At 41.0% G+C, this 25517-nt stretch overlaps 1 protein-coding gene across 20 annotated transcripts in view; it reads left to right on the top strand.

Moving 5' to 3' along the window:
- The window catches only part of ESRRG (estrogen related receptor gamma), a 392895-nt gene that overhangs the window by 213313 nt on the left and 154065 nt on the right, over positions 1 to 25517 (top strand). Inside the window, exon 1 of one of the 20 annotated variants that reach the window (XM_066316192.1) lies at positions 20327 to 20429. The exons of the other annotated variants lie outside the window; for them this stretch is intronic. Coding sequence (XP_066172289.1) covers positions 20374 to 20429 — 56 coding nt within the window. The 5' untranslated portion in view covers positions 20327 to 20373. Of the gene's footprint in view, positions 1 to 20326; positions 20430 to 25517 lie in introns of those variants that run through there. 20 annotated transcript variants of the gene reach the window in all.

Here is a 25517-nt window from a genome sequence, read left to right as displayed (position 1 = left end):
TTGTTTTTCAGACTATCATTTGACAGACAGGTGCTCTCTGGTTATGTTTTTGCATTCTTGACTCCTGTTGTAAAACTTCACACTGTATGTATGTTCTAACCTGCTGTAAGTGGTCTCCCTACATGGTATAAATGCTGATTTATGAGCCCTGCCTTCCACAGCCAGGGCTCCTGGGATCACATCCTCCTAGCAAGGGATGGGCTAAAACTGCCTTTTGTGTTTCAGATATTGTTTTGGCAACATGGTGCTCACCCTTCCACTCCTTGTTTACATGACTAGTCCTTCTTATGAATAATTGAACTTCTGTATATTGCTTATGGAAAGGAAAAAAGACAAACCACTTCAAAGTCATGTCCTCCCATTAGGAAATAGGTTCCTGCTTAAAAGGAAGGGTATTTGTAAATTTTGGAGGCTAGAGCGACTTTGCTGTGTTTATGCTTAGGCGTCAGGAGTACGTAATTAATTTGAAACTAATAATTATGCATTATTGTGTGAAAGACTGAGAGGGTAAGTAGGAGAATACTTCTGGCTCCAAGGATATGCCCAGCAATTTGCTGATTAACTTGCCTTTTGTTTTGAAAACTACCTATTGCTTTAGGGGCCCATAAAATCTGGAAGGCATAGATTCAGTGCCGTGAGTCTCCCAGTCACTCCCAGTGCGCCTTTGCCACGCCAGCATCCACACTCTTTGCTCTTTGCTCTTTTGGAGGAAAAACCCTTGGTGATGAGTAATCTCTGAATGAATAACCACCACTCACACTGTTAAGGCCTAAGTGAGGTTCGGTGTTCACCTGGTTTTAAGGCCAGAGAAGTTTTGTCAAGTTTACTTTGTTTCCATCATCTTGCATTTTAGTTACTTGCGGATTTCAGATTGACTACTGATATAGTTCCCTTTATTAAAAATCCAGGACAGAGATCAAATAATTAGTTATAGAAAAACTTGAAGGGTTTTTGCTAAGAAAATGCAAGAAACAGCATCTGTAAGAATTTTCTACATTTATAGCATTTATAGGTAAACCTTTGTTCTGGCTTTGTACTAGATTAAGTATCTGAATTCATTCCATAAAGATGACTTAAAGGTTCTGTAAAAAGCATTATGTGGGTGATATATAAATGTTTTCTAGGACTTTGGATGTTTTCTGGAAGTTGCTATTGTCTAAACAGGTGTGCATTTAACTGTAGTTTAGATATTTCCTAATGCATCTTCAAGCCATGTTGGTTAGTGTTCCTGGCAGGTCAATAATAAAAGGAAAATAATAAAAATTCTCTTTCTCTAATTGTTATTTGGTAAAGGTATTTTCTTATTTCATCTGCCTCTACATTAGTTTTGTGCTGTACATTCTAACTCTGTTGAAGCAAGTCTTTCAATTCCAGAGTTGGCGATGTAACTAGCAATAACATTTGGCCCAGTGTAGTCATAAGCATCCATCAAATAAAAACTGTGGACTAACAACCAGCAAATTTTTATACCCGTATTGAGGTGCATAAACTATTGTCTGATGTGGAGAATGATGGGAAAATAATGTTGAGGGTGTTACAGAGAGGACAAACGAACAATCAGTATTTTGACACAGTGGACAGCACCTTGGGGAAAACACAGGGATGGGGTCAAGTACCAGAGACAAGTTATACCATGTGTCCTTCAATATATTTGGAATCTGTGGGTTTGGGATCTAGCAGATTTGTGATAAACTTTCCTTTAAAGAATACTTATGACTTGGGGGAAAGGGGAATGCTAAAGGCAGGATAGTTTCTGACCTAGGTAGAGACTGAGCACTGACTGTGAGACAGCCAAGTGTGACATCCAGGGTGATGGTAGGGATAGTGCTCATTGCTGAGCTGCTGAAGGCTGGGCAGGGAAAATAGACAAGTGATAGTGACTTGAATCTTTTTGTTTGTTTGTTTGTTTTGGTGCTTTGGGTTGGTTTGTTTGTTTGTTTTGGGGGTGTGGGGTTTTGGGGTTTTTTTGGTATTTTTTGTTTTTGTCTGAGTTTAACATTTGTATAGAACTTCTCTGGTAAAACAGCAATGAGTTGCTTAAAATGGTTCCTTAAAATAGCGCCCATCAAAGGTTCTTGTCTTTATCCTACTTTTAAACATTTCTTATTTTTCAAGTACTCTACATATCTATTATCTGTCTGTGTATTTTTATTGCTTTTGGCCTACTGCAGTTTTGTTGTATACAAATAGGGTCCATAGCTCTGTCTCTTGTTTACATTTTTAGCATAGAAATAAGCAAGAATTTGTCTCCAGCGCCAGAATATGCTCTCTTTTGTGTTGGGCAGTGTCACAGATCCTCTTTGTGTCTGACTGTTACTTGTCTCTCAAGACAGTCACCAAGATACAATTGAGTGTCATCAGTATGATAGCACTTAATATAATATGCTGAATTGGAATGATAATCCCTCATAGCAAGGCTTGTATTTTACCTGTTAGTTTGCAATGTCTCTTATGACTGACTGAAATAAATGGAGAAATACGCAAAAGCCAGTCTCTTCAGTGGCACACAAAAATAAAGATACAAAAGGCAGAATGCTTGTGTTAAGGTCATATTTAAAAAGAAAAAAAATGAAGAAAAACAAACAAACCAAACAACACAACCCCTTTGAAGTTAGGGAATAATCTTTTGACGTCAGAAAACCCCAAGGAGGGTTGCTTGAATAACGTGTAGGCTTTTGACCTTTACAGTATAGTCAAATAAAGAACATCTAGTACTTGCATTGACTATTCAGATCTGTGGCCAAAAAGTCTTTGAACGTTCCAGATTGGAAGGTGGCAACTCATTATAATTCAGGCTGACTTGGGACAGAAATTTGAGTTATTTTCCTTAATTGTGCGTGTCTTGCCTTGGTGGTGGAAGTAACTTGAGTCCAGCTTTCAGATTTGAGCCTAGCTATTAACACAGTCTTAAAGGTGTCTCATTTGACTTGGACAAGATGCTAATATCTGGAGATCTCCTAGAGATCTTGGTGGCTTTGAAAAGCCGATCCCCCTCTTGTAAAATTGAGGAGTCAGAAATGAAGACATGTAATTCATGAAAACTTTGCTGTCTGCAGAGTGAACTTGTTTCATTATTCATTAACAATAAGTGCTGAAATTACTGCATCAGAATATTAGTATTTCTTATGTTTCTCCATATAAGTTACTCTGAACTAACCACAGTGCATTTACCAATTTTTCACAATATTAGCAACAATCTGTTAGTTGGTGTCTGGTATTTAAGTCTCTCTTGCCAATGTTTCAATCTCCAAGGCTGAGAAATAAATCTGTTTCTTTGAATAGCAATGAGAGATACTGGTAAGCATTTTAAAAAAGGTGTTCCGCTACTACTATTACTAACAAAGTTTTTATCTTCTTGAGATTTATTCTGGGGGAAAAGGCTGAATTGTTTTCTAAATGAGTGTTTCTAGTGCTTGTACAGAAAAGGTAGTTTAAGGTGCAGAACCATTCTAATACACTTGCTCTGCATCTTTTATTGAAAGTACCACTTTCAGCAGCTACATCTTTCCAGGGCTAAGTGAAACTGCTCAAAATACTTCAGTGGTGTAAGATTCCCTGAGAAGCCCTTCTAACTCAGAGCTTTCAGGTGGTGCCCCAGGATCTCCCAGTTACTGATGTCACCAGCCAATATTCCTGCATTAGATTGCTGGGAATACAGATAACACGTGTTAAACATCCTTCAGCTTCCCCATTTATCAGTGGAATTGCTTTGCCTTGAACTACTGTACGCAGCTATAGGTAAACAGAGAAGAACGTGGTGAGAAAGTACACAGGAGAAGGATTTATACCAGGAAAAGTTGCATCTGCTGTGTTCAATGAACAAAAGAAAATAACGCTTTGAAAGGCTGCAAGTATTAGCGCGTTATTATCACATCCTACTTTCTGCAGGCAAAAAAAAAAAAAAAAAAAAAAAAAAAAAAAAAGAGGAAGTTTAAAGGACAAAAAGAACTTTTCTGAGAGACAGAAGTCCTCTCTCTACTATCTACGTATTTAGCATAGATGATGTGGTTTGTGTGCTACAAGTACCATGGCTATTTTGTCTGTCTGCTGCGTGATGCGTTTGCCAGATTAGAAACATTAGTGCCCTCTATTGTTCATCAGAGAGCTGCAAATATTTTTACAGATTATGATTCTTATTATCGTTCTTGGTATCAAACAGATTTTAACAAAGCCCACACAATATAAAGGCATACTTTCTTGATGCTAAGGCATACTTTTTTCAGCTAAACTGCTTCATCCAGAAGAGTACATATGTTTTTTTCACTCTATCAACGTGCTGCTATAACTTTTTCTGCTTTATGAAATGCAATAAAATAAATTATGACCCCCACTACGGGAGAATGTCTTGAAATAACTATAGAAATAGATATCCTTTTTGCTTGCGTATTTGCTGACAAGTTCACTTCTTTCAGTGTGTATTTTTTAGTAGCAAAGATATTTTTATTTAAGCCATTCTCAAGTGTCTGAAAGGAAAGTGTTTTGAAATAAATATTGCCTATTTTTCCCTCAAAATTATGTTTTATTTCAAGAAATTGGACTTTTATTATTTTTATAGGCCAGCAGAAATATGAGAGAGTCCAACTTTTCGTAAGAACAATAGAAAAATAATGTGGCTAAGCTGTGGTTTGTTTTGTTTTGGTTTTTTTTACTACATTAAAGTGAACTGCAAGAATGACAACTTCATTCAAGCAGATCATTTGGAATTACATTAAACAGCTGCTATTAAACAGCTGACAACAAAGGAGACCATTTTGATCTCGACAGCAGAGAGATTCGAGCAGCATGCTCCCTCAGTGATGCTATGAAGAACACATTGTGCTCTTGTATACCAACACGCAGTGTGCTCCCCACTGTGCTTGTTGCCAAACACCGTTTTTTCAAATCACTTTGTATTCAGTCAGGGATCCGGGAAGTCCAAATCCAGCCAGACAAATGCAGAACAGCTTAGTTGAAGCAGCTTTAACAGGTGCCATCAGCACAGACTTGTCGAACCAGAGAGACAAGGCAAACAGCTATGGAGTGGTGGTCAATAGGGTGTGGATTTGCCCCACTGCACATGATGGTACGGGGTACTAAATAGCTTCATTGGCACAGAGGCTGGTTTGTGGCACTTGGGTAGAGGGGACAAGAAAAATACGTGGTCACTCCTTACAGACAGAGCCTGCTAGATTTTTATGCTCAAATTAATTTGTTCTTCTCAGTCGTGCCAGACTCCGAGTGGACCAGAATAAAATGAGCATACCTGTAAAGGGATAAATGGAATGAGCGAAGGATTGATTCAAGAGGGTGCTTCCCATGCTTGAGATAGTTGACTGAAGGATGAGGAATAAAATAAGAGTGGAGATAATTGGATGGGTTCTTGTCTTATGCTGTCCTTGTCTTTCAGGGTACGAGAGGCATCCCTTCATTATATCATTGTAATCTGCCATTACTTGTAATATGCCACGTGTGTTGCCCACAGAGTTATGTTACCCATTCCACTGTGGAGTTGTCCTGCACTTCCAGTGCCTTTTCAGCCTCGACCCACTCCTGCTGACCTTCTTCTGGAGGTGTGGATTTTTTCTCAGGTGATGTAACAGTGACAGGAAATAGGTTAAAATACTTAAAGCAATTGTTTAGTCTACCATTTTAAGGTAAGGACATTGTGTAGTCATCTCTGAATACAAAGGGACATAGTTGACCAGTGAACTAGAATATCTTTTACTGCCTTCTAGCAAAGGAGGGAAAATCCAGCAAATGATTTGGCAAATGTTCAGATTTTAATTTCAATTTGAAATTTAATATCTACAGTATTGGAGAAATATGAAACTTTAGCCCCCTGAGGAATTTTGCAAGGCATTAAACTAAATTTTTGTGTTAGGCCCTTAGTTTTAGTTTTATGTTTGTATTTACATCAATAGTTCTTGTCACTTTCACAGAAATTATATGAAAGAAGATGTGAGAAGTTGTTAGATGTGGCTCTGCCAGTCACCGAACCTTTCTGCAGGCCTGTTTTAAAGAATGCATGAAGTATCAGTAAGGATGAAAATTATAAGCTTTGCATTAGAAGATGCATAGCTGGGCCAGAAACTGGACACTTTGTCTGTTTTACCGTACGAAAAATTCTACTTTTATCATTGCTGTCATACTAATGATGGGTAACCCAGGAAGGTGGCCTGGACAGAAGTGTTTGGAGATAAACATTATGAGGAGTGTCTGTCTACTGTTTTTTGTCATACACAATAGAAAGCAGTGAACTGTGCTCATGTTGAATGTGTGCACTTCTACTGTAGAAAAAACAGAGTTTAAATCAGACTGCAGTCATGATGAACTGCGTATCTTGAGTTAAAAAATCCTTGTATGGAAACTTTTATACTGCACTTTATGCAAAATAATTCAAGCTGCCTCATATATGAGTTACCTCAGAAGTTAATTCTTCCCCTTGTATCATCATGTCTCTAACCTGCATTTGTCCAAAGAACTGCCTGACCTGAAAACCATTGTCATATGTCTAATTTGTGAAATCTCATCAAGTTAACTCTCTCCTTGCTAAGTTAGATTCTTATTATGTTTGTATATTTGTGGAATAGAGTGTTGTCCTTAAAGGCAGTGGTTCTTGGCTGGTAGCAGGTGAACCCATGCTCTTGGGCTCAGCCTGAGGGGCAAGGCTGTGCTTTCTCCCTGCTCAAGGCAGCAGAGGAGACGGGTGGAGCTTTGCTCTCAGTCTTCACAGAAAGACTGAGAGGTGTTTCTCATTTACCTCTGACTTCTTTTCTGCTGAGCCCAAGATGCCTCTTTTCCTGAGTTGATTACATTTAGTGAAACACAAGTCTATATTGATGTATAGAGAAAAGAAAGCATTACTGAGGTCAGGCATTAGGTGTTCACGTTTACAGAGGTCTGCCTGCATCTTATGTCCCAGCACTTCACCGTGTCTTGTACATTTATTCTTTTAGCCAACAAGGAAAAAAATCCTGTAGGGATGACATGAAAACTCAAGTAATAAGCAAATAAAAATCTTAAAGAGATCAGGCTGAAAAAGTCTAAAGCAGCCTTGTTTCTTCACGTGCATTTGTATCGGCTTCAAGTAATTTGTCTTTAACTGATAATATTCTTCTCGACATACAGCTCAGTGTTAAGGAGCTGACATTCAATGGCAAGCCACAAGAAGGCTGAAAAGGCAGCATCATGAATAGTGAACTCTCTCTTGGTTTCCTTGACACCTGCATAGTGCATACTGCCAACTATGATAAATGGAGCAGAAATATAGACACTTACTAAAAAGATGGAGCAGAAGTTAAAGGCTGGAGTGAGACACATAGAAAGATGTATGCTTGATCTCACTTGGAAAGAGAAACAAATGGGTAGGGGAGCAAGTGAAGTTGAATGACATCTTGAAGACAGGAAAGGACTGAGGCTGAAGTGGCAGGAGGCCAGCAAGAAGAGCAGATGGGAGGTGGGACAAGTTTATTACCAAAGAGGCCATTGGATGGTAACAGTGCACATACTGCTAGAGAAACAGATGAGGTGAGCTGATCATTTTTCTGAATTCTATCTGAATGAGTCTCCTATTCAGATTCCTCATTTCTTGAACTTGATATACTTTTGGGGAAACTTCTCTGGCAGATGGAAGAAAACTGTGCCATGTGATGCTCACAAAAGCAATCATCAGAAAGGCAGCAGAGCAGGAGGGGGGAGTTCAGCTGTGTTCCAGAATATTTGAACTTGTGATCCAGAATATTTTTGTAAATGAGAAATATTGTGTTTGTAATTCTAAGCCATTGCCCCTGGAAGAGAAAAGTAACATTAGAGAAGCATATTTTAATAAAGCTGAATTGGCCAGAACAGTTCTTCCCTTACTGTAGGGATTGGAAAAAATGTACCATGTTGTTTGGCTTGATAGCGGCCACTATTGTCTTACAAATCTTGTGTAAATTGACAGATGAGTGAGTCTGACCTGATGCTGGGAAAAAAACCCCAACAAACCAGCTGACCTTGTAAAAGCCCCAAAGAGCAGAAGAAATGATGTTTTGCCTGCAGGGCTCATTAATTAGTTGAATTTCTCATCTAATCCTTCTGGGTCAGCTGTGTTGCTTAGTCTACTCCAGAAGGGACAGGCTTGTAGAAACCATCCTGACAGGTATCTTCAAGATGCAATACGCAGGCATAAACTGTGTGTGCATTCAGCAAGGTAAATGCTACTACTTCTGTCCTTGCATGCTAATGAAGGGGTAGAAGTAAGGGCTTATTTTCATTTGGATAGTTACAGCAAGCCTTTTAGATTACTTGCTTTGAGATTAAAATAAACCTTGGACCAGTCTGTGGAAAAATGTTTCACTAGGTTTCTTTTCTTTTTTACTCAGCTGACACTTCTCGCTCTCATCTGTACTAATTGTTGTTTTAATCCACAAAAACAAGTAGTTCCAACAATGAAGCAGTGTGTGATACCTCATAGTATCTCTGACACTACAGTCTAGAAAAGTGTTTTAAAATATTGACATATTAGTAGCAATTCTTTAATTCTGTCCTGTGTTTTACTTTGATCACAGCAAGTGTAAGGAAATTTAAAATTTGCTCTGCTCTGCACCGTATTCCCATGCCTTGTATGAAGTTTGCTTGTATGCCTGCACAGTTGCAGGTAAAAATGATCTATCACCTTGACAGAGTTTGAGGGATCTGCGGTGCTTTAGGAGGTGTGATTCCAGGACAATGCTAGTTTCATGCCTTCTTGGCAATAAAGCCATTCCTGGTGCTAAGGATAATAAAAGTTGGCTGTTCTCTCATGAGCACGTGAGGCAGAATGCACTCCAGCCTCTTGCTCCAACTCATGCAAAAGCAACAATCACAGAAGCTTTTGATGCATCAATATTAGTAAAGTTTGAAACAATGGGCTGCTTTAAAGAGCTTTGGGTTTCCTTTGAATCTGAGTAAGTGCTCTTCGTTCCTCACTGTCTCTGTGCTTAACTGCCTTGTTTTTTGGCAATAGTAATATCATTTTGTGTTAACGTGATGATATTCATGCCTGTAAATCTTCAAAACTGTGCGAGTGAGAAAAAGATAGAGAATCACTACTCATTGCAACCACCTCTAGGGAGAAATTCAGCATTTGTTCAACAGCAAAGAATAAACTTACTTGGAAGATCAGGACAATTAAGGTATAAGGCAGCAGTTTAAAATTCGGTGTGTAAAAGGTATATTCTGCTTTAAGATATACTATCTGGGACAAAAAGAGGGACACTCTCTCACCTCTCTCTCCATGCTTGCTACCCCAGATTACTTCTGTGTGTACAAATAAACACGTGGATTACACAATGAAGTTTCATGTACTTGAGATTGAAGCCTATTTTGTTACCCTGAGTATTTGAGAGCAAGAGAGGGCCAAGAAGACAGCCGCAATGTGTAAGTGCATATATGTATATATAATGTAAAGCCAGACTAAAGCCAAAGTGTCTACAGAACTGTGTCACTGTAATTTTTTTCCTTGCTGTTTAAAGCCCTAGCCTGTATTATAGCCGGCTTAAGTCCTGTCATAACACAAGTTTGATCTGGAGGTTTCAGCTTGTGCAGGTTTTTTCGTGTCATTTCTAACTTTTAAACCAGACGATATTAATTTTGAAGGAATTAGCCGGAAATTTCCTCGTGGTGCAATGAAATGGCACGAGTTAGCCAGCCTAGCTGCTAAAGGTTTTCTAATGAAAACTAGGGTGATATGAAATTTCCCTGATAAAAGGCTCTATAGGTTTCATCTGCTGTATTAAATACCAGCCTAAAAGGGACGGCAGGAGTCACAAATGGTTGACTAGATATTATCTACTTTTACATTCCAGGGACACTCCTTTACGCTCCAGACAAAGCCTGAAAATCTGGAGGGTTGGGACTGTTTTCTTCCTTGAGGCTGGCGAGCTCCTTAAAAGTCTCGATCGCTTTTTCTTGTAATTTATTGTCATTCTCTTCGCCGGCTCCTTTTCGGATGCCATGCGAGGGTGTCAGGCTGTGGCGTGGCCAGGTGTTTGTGTGGCCGCCGTCCCCCCGGGGCCGGGGCGGGGGCGAGGGGGGACACCAGGAGGTGTTGAGTGCTGAATGTTAAGCTCGTTCCTTTGTATGGCTTAGAAATCTCTGTTGTCCGGAATTGTACAGATAAGGCAGGCCCATTTGCTTCATTGTCAGGCAGTGTAGCTGAATAGAAATGCAAATGTGACATAAGGGGACTGCGCTGGGGAGGCGTTTGCTGCTACCTCCTCTAACAGTGCTCCTGGCTGTTGGAAAATTCCTGCAGAATCCAAGGGTTTTGGGGGGTGGTGGGGTTTTTTTTTCTTCTTCTTTCCTTCTTTTTTTTTTTTTTTTTTTTTTTTTTTTTTTTTTTTTTTTTTTAATAATTACCTATAGGTTCTAGGGAAGAGTCTCCTAAAGAAAATGCTTCTCCCTTGCAGATGCTTTTATTTTTATGCAGCGGAACGGCTCGGTTTTAACTCCCTTATCAAGAGCTGCATGCACTGCCCAGACTAAATTGGGAGCATCTCCACACTGTTTGACAAATAGATTTTTTGTAAACTGATTTAGCCTTTTCATTGTTTGCATTTCATTATATAGCAGACTTCATGTCACAAAATCGGTATTCATTCTAAATAGAGAATTTAGAGATAGGACTGTAGCCAGATAAAAAAATATTGCACAGCTCAGGTCTATTAACCATAGAATAATAGCAAGTCAGTGATCCAAGGGGTAGTTCTTCTGCAGGGAAGGGCTAACATAACTGAGGTCAGGAGTCAGACCTCAGGACTTCAAATGTGGCTGTCACCAGATTCACAAGTAAATCTACTGGGAAAACAGGGAGAATGAAGGGACCTTGCAGGATAAGGAGACAGAAAGGCAGTCCAGCTCTTTCATCTTAAATCTGAGGCTTCTCAGTGCATGAAGAATAAAAGTCTGATTTGCTTAAGTGCTTCACTTCATTCAAAAACTCCAAGCTGCATCTTCCAAAGTATGATTCAAGGATCTAACTCAATCAGGTTTAGACAATTTATTTAGAAAAATAACATTATAGAGAGCCGATTCTTGTTTTTCTGCCAAATTCATTATTGAATAAAAGACTGTTAGCATTCTGAAAATATGTGTACTAAATGCAAACAGTGCTAAAGAATGCAGATAGGGCCTTTAATAACACTGGAGAAGTTTATGCTAATACCTTGGGAGCAGATAATCTGAAGTTGGAGTATACGGGTCAGTAGGAAGACTGAGTTGCAACTTTTCTTTTTGATATTTTATGTTTTAAAGCCTTTCCAAAATTTTAAGCCTATTGTTTCCTTGACAGTAATAGAGAAATTCTTATCTGTCTCTTAACAGTCACATTGTAGTGGTTGTATGCAGAAATTGCTTTAGATTTCCTTGCTGTAACAGCTCCCTGGCGTTATCCTCCAGCTTATAAACTGCAGCTGCTTTGGACATAGTCCTGGAAGGGTTCAAGGCAGGTAACAGCAAGGGTGTTCCCCAGGAAATCAGTGTTTCATTGGGTAGTATTGTTTGAGCTCAGGCTCAGATAAGTTGTAACCAAATTATTCTGGGTTACCTGGTCAGTAAAGATACTGCATTATGGCACTAGTGTTAGATCTGTTTCCTAGATGCACAGAAATGGAATTAGGAATTTCAGGAATTAGGTAATCAGGAATCTGTTAAACAATGTTAAAGCATTGTAGGTAATCAGGAATCTGTTCTGCAGTGCTGAAGTGTTGAGTGGGGGGTGTGTTGCTCAAGTCAACATGCATGAGTTTGAGAAAAGAATGTAAAATCTGTCTGTCATCTGGAAGCTTGGAGGGACAAAATTAATAAAGTTGCTTCTGACTAGAATGAAAGATGGAGACACTTCTGTATACACGTGTTGGTTCAGCTTACTTTCTTGCCACCTATTTTTTGTGTGTGAAGATACCTAGGTAACCAAGAGCCTATAATATAATGCACTTACATGTGGTTTGTTGTAGGTGTAGGCACACACAGAGACACATATCTGCACTAATTGAACCAAATTGTTTGTGATACAAGTGTCAGAAGTGCAGTAAGTCTAAAGGCTGTATTTTCTGGATCAATTCACACCTTGAGTGACTGCTTTAGCAAAGGAATATTGACCGGATCTGCTTAAAAGTCATACTGCTATTTTATTGCTTTATTCAGCATAATTAGAATCAAATAATTATCATTCTTACTTTGCCTTTTTTATCTGTGAAAGACAAAAATTTATGTTGTAGGCAAGTTAAACTCGATTTTTAGAAAGGTAACACCTGAAATGGGGGCAAAGCTGCTGGGAGGAAAAAACAGCCTAAAATGAAAACTGAAGTTCGTATATTTCTTAAAAAAATAATATATAAATTCAGATTTGCAAGTAAAGGAATTAAGCTGAAAGAACATGTGCATAGTGTTTACACCTTAACTATTATACGTGGAGCTAAATCTATTGATTTGAGATTGAATAATTGAACAGGGCTAACTGTCTGGTCAATAGAAGTGAAGCTGCTATAGGACAGAAACCGAGTTGATAATAGAAGGCTTCAGCTGCAGAAGGATGTCATTATGATTATATGCTGTCATTTGAATACACTTACTAATAGAGCCAGAAAAAAAAGGTTTTCATTGTAATAATGTAATGTAACACAGGTATTTCTGTTAAAAGCATGACTCTTCTGTATTGTATTAATGACGTTAATGTTCCCTTAAATGTTAGTGTACAAGTCTACTGGAGACAGCAGGATTGCTGCACTTGTGTTGGTGTACAGTGGCATCTTCCTGGTGGGCATTCTAAACCTCCTACCCACCACTAAGGGGAAAGGAATATAGCAATGGTCAACAGCATCTCAGTGCACCTTGACACATCAGGCCTTGGGCTTTCAGGGAGCTGAAGGACCTGGGAAAAAAGCAGTTGAATTCCACTTTTCTTTCAAACTCCTGGATCCACAGAGTTACTATCTGGAAGCTGTATATCCATGATAACCTTTCTTTTAAGTCTCTTCATCTTAATGACTGGGAGAAGTACAAGGAGGTTTTAGTGTCTTCCTGTGCCCACAAGTGTGTGTCCAAGAAATCACGTAACCTGGAGTATAATTATGCCTCTATACAAAGTTTATATTTTTGAGTCAGTCAGCTGATACAGGCTTTTAAAAAGGCATGTATACTGAAACAAAAATCAGAATTCTGTTACTAAAGGGACAGAGTTCAGTGGCCTTCAAGGAAGCCTCTACCTATTTTAGATCTGAGTGTCTAGAGATAAGGGTAGCTATTACTTTATGAGGAGGAAGGATTTGTTTGCTCTTGAGCATCTGAACTCAGCCTTTGTTACCAGTGGTTTCAGAGCTGTTAATTTCCCATGGTGAAAGCTCTTTTCAACCAGCACAATCAGGTTATCCTGAGCTGAGGACGTTTCACTAGACTCATTTGTCTCCAGTATTAATTCTATGCCAAATTCTTGCTTCCTAGGTCAGTGAAACGTTAGAAGAGAGAGAATCTCACCTCGATCTTGGAGAGAACAGTTAAAGGCTGCTTTATGATATTGAATTGTTCCTTAATAGTTATGGATAACAGGACAACCATGTAGAAAGTCTCTACTTGACAAACAGACTGGGGGGTGTGTGTGGGTGGGTGGATGGGTGTGATTTTCAGTAGTTAGATGCTTTCCTGAGGTTGGTATTTATTGTAGCTAATCTGTGTTTGACTTAGTGTTCCTTGCACCTTTTAAAAAGTGCAACCCCTTCAATCCATTGTTTTAAAAAGGATGCATTAGATGTCAAACAACATAAAGACAGCATGTGGAGATAACGCTGATGTGATAGTTCCAGTCATCTAGTGTATGGATAAAAGATTTCCATGGCTTATGTTACTTGGCAGTTCAACATGATCTAGCTGTTTGTTAATCAGAGAACACGTGAAGAACAAAGGATGGAGAACAAAAATGTTGAAAAAAAAGTGTTGTACAGCTAGAAGATGTACAGTGGGACAAGTAATGTGAGCGTAGGACTGGATAAAGCAGTCATGGAAACAATGAGCCATAAGAGAGCAAAATTTGCTTCACTTTGTTTCTTGTGACTTGAGTTTGTTGGTAAAGGGGATAACATTTTGTATTCAGGCAGAGAGCATGTTCTGTAAATCTCTTCAGTTACCCGTTCCCTGGGTGTCGCAATAGATTAAGTCGCTGTGTGATGATATGACACCGCCATCACTCGTCTTCCCGGGATATTGCTGGAGGCAACAACAAACCTGTGTCTTTGGCACATGTGAAGGAATTTAGTGCTTGAGGGGTTAAATTACACAGGCTCCCCTGTGGATCAGCTTATGCTTGGACAGTAATAATAGCAATAACATTAATAATAAAAATGCCAGAGCGAAGGGAGTGGAGGGGGATCAGGGGGAGAAAAAGGCAGAAGAGTGATGGAAGATGGGCTGGGACTGTCGGGGGTGGGGGCAGGCAGGCTGGAGGACGCGTTTTGTACAGCAGGTGTCCCGGCTCCACGTCAGATGTCGTAGGAGCCTCTGCGACATGGACAGGCACAAATAGACGGCACAAAAGCTTTGAGGGTGGTTGGTGGCTCTGTGCGTGTCTGCGCTCTCGCTTCAAGCCATGATATCCTAGGGCAGTGTAACGAGCAATTCGTGTCAGCTCACAGTAAAGATTATTGGTGTTTTCACTGGGGAAATATTTACGCTCCGTCGTCTTCTCCTATTTTTAGCCCTTTGAGCTTGCAGTCAGGTGGAAGGGCAGGTGGGGGAGTGGGGAGACCCATTGAGGGACACGTCTCATCCCTCAATTAGATGGAGCTAAACCCCTAATCTTGCTTAGGAATAGCTGCTGATGCTAAGTTTTCTTCTTTCCCCTCCGGTTTAGTGGGATATTACATTTCACTGCAGTATAGGTGATAGAATGGAATGTCAACTGGAATGTTTTGATTCTAATAGAAAGCATAAATGCATTTAAGGAAGGCACTTTTACATAGGTGAGGCCTCAAAAAAAAAAAAAAAAGAGGAGAAGAAGAAAAAAAACCCACAAAAGGTAATGTAAGTGCAGAATAAAGTATTGGGGTTTTAGGTTTGTTTTTTTAAAATTCCTGGATAGAAAAGCCATCACAGTAAAAAGAGAGCAATTTTTTGCATTGCTGGGAAAAAGAAAACAAAACAAAAAACAACAAACAAAAAGAGAAATCTGAATTTGTTCGCTTTCAGATTTGTTGTTTATTATAATAATCCTTCTAGTGAAAGGGACTAATTTACTCTTTCTATAGGAATATTTTAAGTGTGATTATCATAATATCACAGCTGCTGAAAAGGTCTAAAATAGGGCATTGACCTTGAACGTGTTCCTGCGTTTAGTATGTGGTGCTTAACATTCAAGAAACAATGCAACTGCAACTCATTTATTAATGTATAATCTCAAAATGTTAACTCTTGCTCTGTAAATACATGCCACAAGGATTGTAGAATGCTTGCAGTATCCCATGAAGTACATGTGGTATTTTATCAGTGTAAATATGTATAAGATTTTCAAGATTTCTGCTGGGAATACTCCATAACTAAAGTAAGTTTTCCCTTTGGTACTGCACTAGTTTATGATTTAATTTTTACTGACATTCCACCAGTCATATTATTAGCTTCACAAAATGAAAGTGAAATAATCCTGTATTAATTAAACAGAGCAACTGAATTCCCTCAGTCATCTTATCCTTGGCTGTCTGAGACAGTAATGCACTTCAGTTTCTCTGAAGAAACTTACACTAAAAAAAGAGCTTGGGGTAATAGTGAGATATCCATATTGAAGTGTGTGCCTGAATTATCTTTAGGGAGGAGACCTTTTTTGGTGGGTGACAGGCAATGTGCGTGTGCCTCCCTTCTTCTGGTTTGTGGTTGTTTTGTTTTTTTTCCCTTTCTTTCATTTTGTCAGAGGCTTTGGAAAAGGTGTTTTGTCAAGAGAATAATATTCATTTATAGCAGTGTGAACAGATTTTATTCTGTACCAGTGAAAGCAGTCATTTAAATACCCATACCCATGCCCTTGAAAACAAAACAAGGAGAAAATATGGAGAAAATATTTGAGACCAGATAAATTAAATGTAGTTCACAGTAACATGGTAAGGCAACTGTTGTTATTTCACGGAGACATTCTTTATATGCTGGGAGTGAATGTAGCAGCAAAAGCTAAAAGCCTTGCTCCATGTATTTGTGAACAAACTGTGGAAAAGTTCAAAGGAGCATCAGAGATTGTGTTATGTGAGTTTTTCCCCCTAAGATTAAAACAAAGAGTAATCACCGCTAAATACAGACTGAAGCAGCAGATGTCTTTTAAATAATAACTTAATAGCATTTGTCCAACTACGTACAAACAGGTGAGCAGAATTTGGAACTTTGGAGGTGTTAGTTTTTTTAAATCATTAGCAGCATTTCCAGAGGTGTACTGAGTGCCTTCCAGTGAGAAACCCAAGAGGAGTAGACAGTGGCCGTACTGTTCTAATGTTAATCTCACTGTAGCATTGAGTGAGATCACATCTGAGTTGAGTTTCGTTAATGAGTGACTGTGAATAAAGAGAAGATCACATATTTGATGACACTTTAGTATTTATTTCAAACCCTTAACAAAATGGTATTTTCCAGCTGGGCTTTGAATAAGGCTCCATGGTGTATTGCAAAGCTTTATCTAAAGTATGCTTATTCCCAAATAAACCCTCGGCAGCTACCAGGCTTTCATAATCTTGCTGCTTCCCTGCTGGCTTGAGCTTGTTGCTCCTTATGGTAAATACACATTTGACACAATGCACTGTGAGGTTTCTGTGAAGTGCCACTGAACCTCACTTCGGTTGCCTTGAGGTAGCTGTGCTTTAAGAATCTGGCTCTTCTGATGCCTTGAAATGTCTGCAGTATCTAGATGTGAAGATGCTTAAAGATGTACTGTTTGGAACACAGGGGAAAAATTAAATGCAGAGAGAGACATGGAAATGTGGGTGCTGCTCAGCAATGCCCCTTGACTGGTGCAGGCACTCCTGACGATTTTTTTCTTCCCCTCTCTTTTGATTCCATTACCACTGTTTTGTATAGACTCCTTGTGGTAAGATTTTGCACTGTACATTTTGATAAGTTATTGCAGATGTGTCTGCATGCATGTTCTTACTGTGTATTCCCTGATAAAATTCAGTAAACTGGTACCTGGATTGCTTTCCCACCCACTACTCCTTTTATTTATTTCTACAGAAGAGCTTAAAATGAAGCTACAGTTAACCCAAATTTATTTGCTGCTATACTTTCTTTCTGGTCTTCTTTTTTTTTTTTTTCCCCCCCGCCTCTACTTTCCCCAAACTGATCTGTAACTGTGAAACCCAAGTTCAAGAATGTAGTTGGAATTCCAGGCCCCAGTCTGGTGGAGGTGACACTTTCGGTCCCTGGGGGAAGAAGCCAACTGCTTTGTTTATCAACATGCAAAGTGCAGCACGGTATTTCTGGTTCTCCAAGAGGCAGCACTGGCAGGGCAGAGAGCTGCTTGCTTGGATGAAAGATGCTAGATAGAAAACCAGCGATGGCTCACAGGGGGCGAGGAAAAATGCATTATTTGGGGGAGCAGTGAAGGGACAACAAGCTCACGAGGTAGTTGGAAATAACGGGGATGTGAAAACGAGGGCTTACAGGAAGACAGACCATGACAGAAAGAGAGCCCATCGTGTTTCAGTCCCTGAATATAAAATCTGAGGAGAAAACAAACAAAAGTAGGAATGAAGCTAACCGGTGCTTTGCTAAGTTTCAAAATAGATTAGCTGTCAGATTTTCAGGAGGGTGTATTCCAAGGAATGTAATACAGAAAAGTGACCATATCAAATCATACATGTACAGGGAGTCATTTATGGCTGATTTTTACATAAGAAGATGATATATACATGCAATGATTTGGTTTGGAATAAAACATATTAAAAATAGACATTTTGGGTATAATTCTATAAACAGACATACTCATATACTTATAAATCTATACACAGAGATACTCAAATAATATATTTGTATTTGCATGTTTTGCTCACGTGCATATGTAAATCAGTTTGTAGGACTTGTATTTTGAGTTTATATAGTCATACAGATAACTAGACATAAAGACATCATATTCAAGTTCCGATTTAATTCCAAAATCTGCATTTATCAAATTGTTACGTAAAGAGGATGTTCTAACAGAATAACATGATTTAATGCCTCCTGTTTTAAAATTTGGTAAAAACTGGTACTTTTTTTTGTCCCTGATGTTTCTACAGAGTACTTAAATTTTACCCTGCATTTCAGAGCTTTTTAATTCACTGCTCACAAGTAAATTTACATGTTAATTACAGAGTTCACATTTAACAATATAGACAGCATAATGCTACTGGTAATTAAGCTTTTACTACCTGCTTTTATATAGTAGCTGAGCTGTAGTTTTGGTGTGTGAGTTCTGATTCCTAAAATTGCAAGTATTTATACCAGGTTTGTAGGAAGCAGGCCCAGTCTTCACATAAGGTTAAATACAGAATGCTGGAATCTCTTTGCTATAAACATACACAAACATGTCTATTGAACCTATATATGTTGGAATTTGGTTCTGCTGCCGCCTTTTTTTTTTTTTTTTAATGCTGTAAAACAGATCTGGAGAGGGCATTTCTGTTTCCATTTGTGAATAGTATTACTGCGTTCTGAGGGTTCGCACTGATTTGTTTTGATCTAACAGACTGCCATTTGCATCACGTTAGGGCTCCAGTCACAAAAGATTTTATAAGAGTTGAGCTGCATTCTAAGAAATTATTGTCTTTCCAGTGTCGGTTTGGTTGTTTGTTTTTTTTTTTTCTGGACAGAAACAGCCTGCATCTCTTTTCAATGGTAGGGACAGAAAAGCTTTGAACCTGGAAAATATGTTTGGTGCTTTAGTTATGCAATTAAGTAAAGGTGGTAGCTTTTGAGGAAAAAAAAAAAAAAAAGTCATCCCATATTCATTACTGATACTTTCAAAACAGGATGTGCATGTGTTTCAGTGTGCAAACAGTGTCCCTAATGTCCCTATATTTGAGCACGTTCTTTGTGCTGGAACAAGTTTAATCAGGAATCTCTCATATGCCAGAGAACAACTCTGAGCAGGCTGTAAGCAGTGTTTTGCTGGAACCGGGCATGGTGATGTTTATGCAGGCATGCCTACAGAGATACTTGCTTATTACCCTTTTAGTTCAGCAAAACTTACTGCACAAAAAACCCAAACCCTGTAGAGGTCTAGGCACCCTCTCAGATGTACTAATGCAGAGCTACTCCAGTGCAGCCCTTCCTTATCTCATTAAAATGAGGCAGGCTGAGTTGGTCCACTCTAATCCCTGCACACTAACAGAGAAAATTGATCAGTTCTGGATCTTTTCTTTCTCATTTCTAAATATACACATCTAAACATCCAAATACTTGCATAGGGGTATATGCCTTATATACACGTAAATCCAGCCCCCCCCATGTTGTATAGAACACGCGTACCTGTGTTCGCTCCCGCTGCACCCATTATGTTAAGGACTGCATCCGAGCGCTCGTTTTGTTAGGAATTTCTTTTTTCTTCCTTTTTTTTAACTAAGTAAAAAAAAGGGAAACTTCTAATTTTTAACTAGGAAATTACATATCTCTATATTAGACAATTGTATAATTTTAGTATGTTCTTATGTATAATATCATATATACGTAGTCAAATTCCAGTCCGCTCCCCCTCCCCTTTCCCCCCAAAAGCAACTCGCACGACAATGAAAAGTTGAGTTACCCAGAGGCTTCGGCAGGCTGCGCTTGGCGTTATAATTATTTGTTTTTCCCGGCGCCGAGCAGTTCCAAAGGTTAGGGAAGCGGCGTTCCGGAGAGCGCGCCGGGAGCCGAGCCCGGCCGCCGCCACGGCGAAACGCCACGGCCGGCAGCGGCGGCCGCGCAAACTTCATCCTCTACCTTTGCGCGCAGTCCTTAACCGGGAGCCTGCCAAGGTACCTGCCGAAGTTGGGGCCGGGCGGGAAGGGAAGGAAAGGAGGGCAGCGGCCCCGGCGGCGCGGGCACGTCCCCGCTCTGGCCCGGCCGCCGCCGCCTCAGGCCGCTCCCCCGGCCCCACCCTCTACCTGCCGCGCGCCCCGCGCGCCGGGCCGCCCCGGAGCCCCTGGCGCCTGATTGGCCGCGGCCCCACCAATCGGCCGTCCCCCCGGGCCGGGGGATGCATATGTACAGCCCTGCTGCATATTCATGAGCTCCGCGCGGGGCTTTAAGTCCTTGATTAGGCGCGCGGGCGAGCTTTTGGTCCCCGCCCGCCGCCGCCGCCGCGCCCGGAGCGCGCCCGTGCCAAGTGCGCGGCGCTCGGCCACGGAAACTTTGCTTTCGCCGCGGGGGCGCACGGAGGATGGTCGCCGGGCGCACATGGATTCGGTAGAACTTTGCCTGCCGGAGCCGCTCTCCCTGCACTACGAGGAAGAGTAGGTACCGCTCCCCGCCCCCACCCCACCGCCGCACGCCGCCTGCCCCAAAACATGACAGGCGCCTAAGACGCCGCTGCAGGTAACGCCGCGGCCGCGGGCGGGAGCCGGCCCGGGGCGCTGCGCGGCCGCTGCGCGCCGTGTGGGGGGGGCCGGCGGGAGGCGCCCGGCGGGAGCGGTGCCGGCGGCGGGCGAGCGCCCGGCCCCGGCGCTCGCCGTCTGACAGGTGCGCCGGCTCCCCGGCAGCGCCGGCGGGCGGGCGGCGGCGGGCGGGAGGGCGCCGGCCGGGAGCGGCCGCCGGCGCGGTGCCCCGTGCGGCGGCGGCCGGCGGCGCGGGGCGAGCGCCCTGCCGGGGGGCGCCGCTCCGGACCCGCGGCGTGGGGCGCTTGGGGTCCGCGCCGCGCGGCGTGTCCCTGCCCGCGGCTCCCTGCGGAAGGCAGCCCGACACACTTTTTTGAGGAGCCGCAGTTCTTGGCTGGCTCTTGGCGGCTACCTGGCGGAGCGACTCCGGCGGAAAGCGTGCGCCCGAACAGAACCGGGCGGTCTGGGGCTGAGGAGCGGCTCCTGAACTTGATTTCAGCCCGCGGCCGGGATTAAATATTAGTATATCACGGGAGCTGTCACCGGTTCATTTTTCTTCGTGTCGAGCCGCTTACGTCGCTGTGCCCCGGTGTTAGGCCGGGAGTGACAGGAGCGCCGAGGAGAAGCCCCGGCCGGCGGCCAGCATCGCCCCGGCCGCGGAGAGGCTGCACGGGAGGTGACAGTGTACTATAGGTGGATGCCCACTAGCTGTCCTTACTGCCTGCACAGTGCATGGCTGGTGGTAATTAAGCCAGGCATGAAAAGTGAATTGCCGTGATCGCATGTTAGGGAGATAAGATGGGAAGTAACAAATAGGCTGGCTCGCAGGAATAGTTTGGGAAGGGGACGCGGGGAAAACCCCATGTAGTGTTTTAGGGGTAAAGAAAAGAAAATAAACAGAGGTACGGTACCCTCACAGCTGTGCTTATAGATCAGCGCACTATACATATAGTGTAAGATATCTTCGTAATGTAAGGATGCAGTTTCTCAGTTTCCACAGCTTTTACTAACACTGACACGTTTTTCATAAAACACATAAACAGATGATAAGTTAATTCTTTTATGTGTTTTTTTTGGTGGGGTTTTGGGTTTCTTGTTGTGTTTTTTTGTATTTTTTTTTTTTTTTGGTTGGGGTTTTTTTGTGGCTCTTTCACCACCCCCCCAGCCCCCCCCCAAAGGAGCTTTCTTGAATTTACCTTCTTACAGCTAATTTGAATGATTAGTTTAGATAAGCTTCTTAGAGTAGATGCATTTAAATGAAATCGGGGCACATGTCTTTTTGGCTCTGGTGCAAGATTCAAACTAATTTTTTTCTTCCTCTGACTCGATTAAAAGTCATCTCAAAACATTCTTACTATATTGTCTGAGTGCAGGGCTGCAGGCATGTGGGGTTGAGTGGACACAGAGAAAGAACTAACATTCAGAAACATATCTACTTCTCCATCTCAATTAGTAAACATCAGAGTTTTGCATGTTATTAATATCCATAATAACTGTGATTTGACTACATACTGTAACCTGCATACGCACATGTAAGCATAAGAACTTACAAATAGATGTAAGAGTTTCTGCAGCTCTTATGGATGAGGGTAGAGAGGATTCTAGCTAAAAATTATCCGAACATTTTGGGATGCACGGACATCTGTCTGACCGTCACTAGGTATGCTTTGATTTTAAGGCAGAGCTTGTTGAAGAATGCAATAACTTAAAGCCAGCTGCAGTCATAGCTTTTTGCTCTTTCAGCAATAATAATAGCACTAATAATTACTAATAGTTAATAAGCTAACAGATGCAATACATATATCTGCTCTTTCTGACATATGTGTCAGTTTAATAATTTTAAATGAATCATTGCGTTCATAACGGGAAATCTCCTTCAACCTCTGATTAAAGTGTAACGTTGACTAAAGGATTATAGAGCGGACTTAATTTTACCGACTGTTTTAACAGTTGTCACAGCTGTTGGAAGAAGGAAAGGCAATTGAAACACTCCAAAAAAGCAGGGGGGGTAGGGAGGAGAGAGAACAGGAGTAGTTTAGTAAATTTTAACGTGGTCTCTGAATGCCAAACACAGAAAATTGAGGAGATTTGTAACTCCAGAAACCTTCTGTGCACTACGTACATTTGCATTTTGTGGCTTGCTGTGTTTCATTCATTTGGGCATGTAGCGGCTTTCCCAGTTTTTCCATTAAAAAATGTGCAACAGTGTTAACATGTGAAACAAATTCATCTGTTTCCCTGCGTGGATTTTCATCTTGCAACAGAGCCGGTAGAATATGCAGGTGACAAGAAATAAAGGTTGCGTAGAATGGCTGTAACATTTAAAAAGTGAACGTAGATGTCACATCGTGTGAGTGTTTCAGTGCAGTGATGGTTGGTGTACGTATTTTATATTTTTCTAACCGTTCTCTCGTTGCGGTGTGGGAATGGTCTGTGGAGTCACCCTGTGAGTCTGGCCGGGTTGTGTTTGTGTATGGATGAATGTGAGCGTGTGTGTTGCTTACATGTACATATATTTGTGTGTTTGCGTGTGCGCAAGGTGATTATGTGCTAAACATGAAAGAGTTTGTGTCAGTTTCACTCTTTAAAATGGTTTGGCATAGCCTCAAGTTGCTGAAGAATTTTTTTGGAAGTGTCTTTTAATCGTAAAGGCAGGAAAGGGGCAGACTGAAGAACGCTTCTTTGTGAAGTGGGAAGCACCACTTGATTCCGCTCCACGGTTTCTCCAGGCTCTGAAAGTCTTTAACCTCTCCGTTCTGTTTTATTAGGTAGCTTGTCACAGTTGCTCCCCAGAAATAAAGCCCCAGGCTGGTGTTCCCGTGGGTACCCGGTGTGTGGGGTGCCACGCAGCCCTGGGTGGGCGCACAGCCCCTGGCTGGGCTCTCCCCTTGGGCAGCAGGCAGGCCTTGGTCCCTTCTTCCTTCCCTGTTTCCGGTCGTAGGGCTTTGCTTTTTTGGTTCTGCTACACTGCTGGCAAGTTTTTGAATCCTGCAGAAAGTACAAAGGGTTTGTGCTGAAATGCCTGTCTGGCAGATTTTCCTTTACTGGGGCTTACCCCTCTTTTAGTGATGGGTGCTCATTTTAATGTGTTTATGGTTGTGCTCTTTTATTTACTGAGCCTGGTGCGTTGCAGCGGTAATTAACCCATGTTATTAGCAAAGCCCTTGTGGATATCCATTAATTCTCTCGACTGGCTGATCATTTTTCCGTACTTTTTCCTCCTGTTTTTTCCTAAGAATTGCTGTCCTTTTTCTGATAGACCTTAAGCATTAGCATTTCCTACAAATTTCTTTTTAAACTAAGGCAGGTAGAAGGGCATCATCCCCATAGTTCCATAATAAAGAATAACTATTGTCTTAATAAACTGTTTTCAAAAATGCCAATGGGAAGCAAAACAACTGCGAGAATCTGTAGGGAACAATTTATTTAATTATTATTTTTCAAAACACATGCTTGATGATAAGAAAAGAGATAAGAATTTTCCTACCTTTTTTTTGTGTGTGTGTGTAGCTGCATTAGCTGTTGTGAATATTTTAACGTTCGTATTTTAATCAGATTTCAACTTAGTTAATAGCACTTTGGGCATTTAAAAAATATTGAGCCAGCAGAAAAATACTTGTGCTTGCACTGCTGAGAAAAGATAAGGGCCACCTCATTAGCCAACCCTACTTTTGCAATTAATTTCAAATACATGGTGCTATTCATCAAATAGAGAAGGTAACTTGTCTATGATAATATTTAACAATACTTGAAGCCCACTTTGCTTAGAGTAGCTAAAAAGTATGATACGTCTATTCTCACAGATATGTCAGTCCACATGCTGTGCTGCTATTTCTGTATATTACAAAGTTATGATAGAAAAATTATGGTCTAAAAATAAAATATATTCATGAATAAGTGACAAGATAATTCGTTTTACAGAACAGTTTTTAAAGGACTGACCCTGGGCCTGCAGGGAGGTTGCTTGCACCTCTGTGGAAGTATAAGCAGGAATGAAAAAGATGCTTAATTAAGCTTTCTAGGAAGTATATAAGATAATTACTTTTTTGCTTAGAATAAGTAAAATGTATAGGAGAAGTAGGAAAAAAATATGAAAGGGATTCTTGCTCCTATTGAAGCCTGAAGTGGCCTCTGTCTATAAGATAAGCTTTGCTATGAATTCATTTTCACAGCAAATTCATGAAGGGAAGAAACAATAAAATGTTGATCCGTTACAAGTGCATATGAGCCTCACGCTACCGAGCTCTCTAGAGGAAATCTGTGATTATGCTGGGCCAGTTTGTTCAGTTTTTATCTCTTTTACATCCGCTGGCCTTGTATTAAATTGTCATTGTCCTAAAGCACATGAGAGAGAAATGAATTGCATTTCTCGACATGCTCTGACAGTGAAATATTTAGCCTCTCTGTCTCCAATCATACTCATATGTGTGTTTGATAGTGCAGGGATGACACCAACAGTCGCTGCAGCTTGCCATTCCACTTATTACATGTTCTCGTACATTTCGTGTGTCGTCTTTTAGGCTTGACATAGGGAGTCATGAGTGTGCCGTCGTAGCTGTAGCAGCGTGTAGGTATGTGGCTGTGTTTTGTGTATTTGCATTTTGTGTGAAATCTTCTGCCCGTGCACACAGCAAGTTTTGTGTTCAAACATGTCTGTATCTGTGCGGCTGTGTGTGTTCCAGGTGTGTAGTGTATTCCTTATGCAGTTTTGGCAATGTGCGTCTATTGTTGTGTGCTAGCCACAGACATATACACAGTAAGTATATATATATATATATATATATATATATATATATATATATGCAGAGCTATATAACTTCCCTCTGTGCAGTTGCTTGTCAAAAAGCAGCTGCCTTTATGTGGTTTTATGTGGGTTTTTTCTTATCCATGAGAAGAGAGCTGGCCAGCAATGTAAAGTATTTACACCTCATTTTGTGTCAGATTCTCCATGTGTTCTAGCAGGTTTTGTATTGTACTCACAGTTCTGCTTTTAAAAGATGCTGTGGT

Source organism: Sylvia atricapilla, chromosome 3 (genome assembly GCF_009819655.1).
Source record: "Sylvia atricapilla isolate bSylAtr1 chromosome 3, bSylAtr1.pri, whole genome shotgun sequence".
Classification (NCBI taxonomy): Eukaryota; Metazoa; Chordata; class Aves; order Passeriformes; family Sylviidae; genus Sylvia; species Sylvia atricapilla.
Note: the sequence above shows the minus strand (reverse complement) of the source record. Positions and strands in the feature narration are given on the sequence as shown.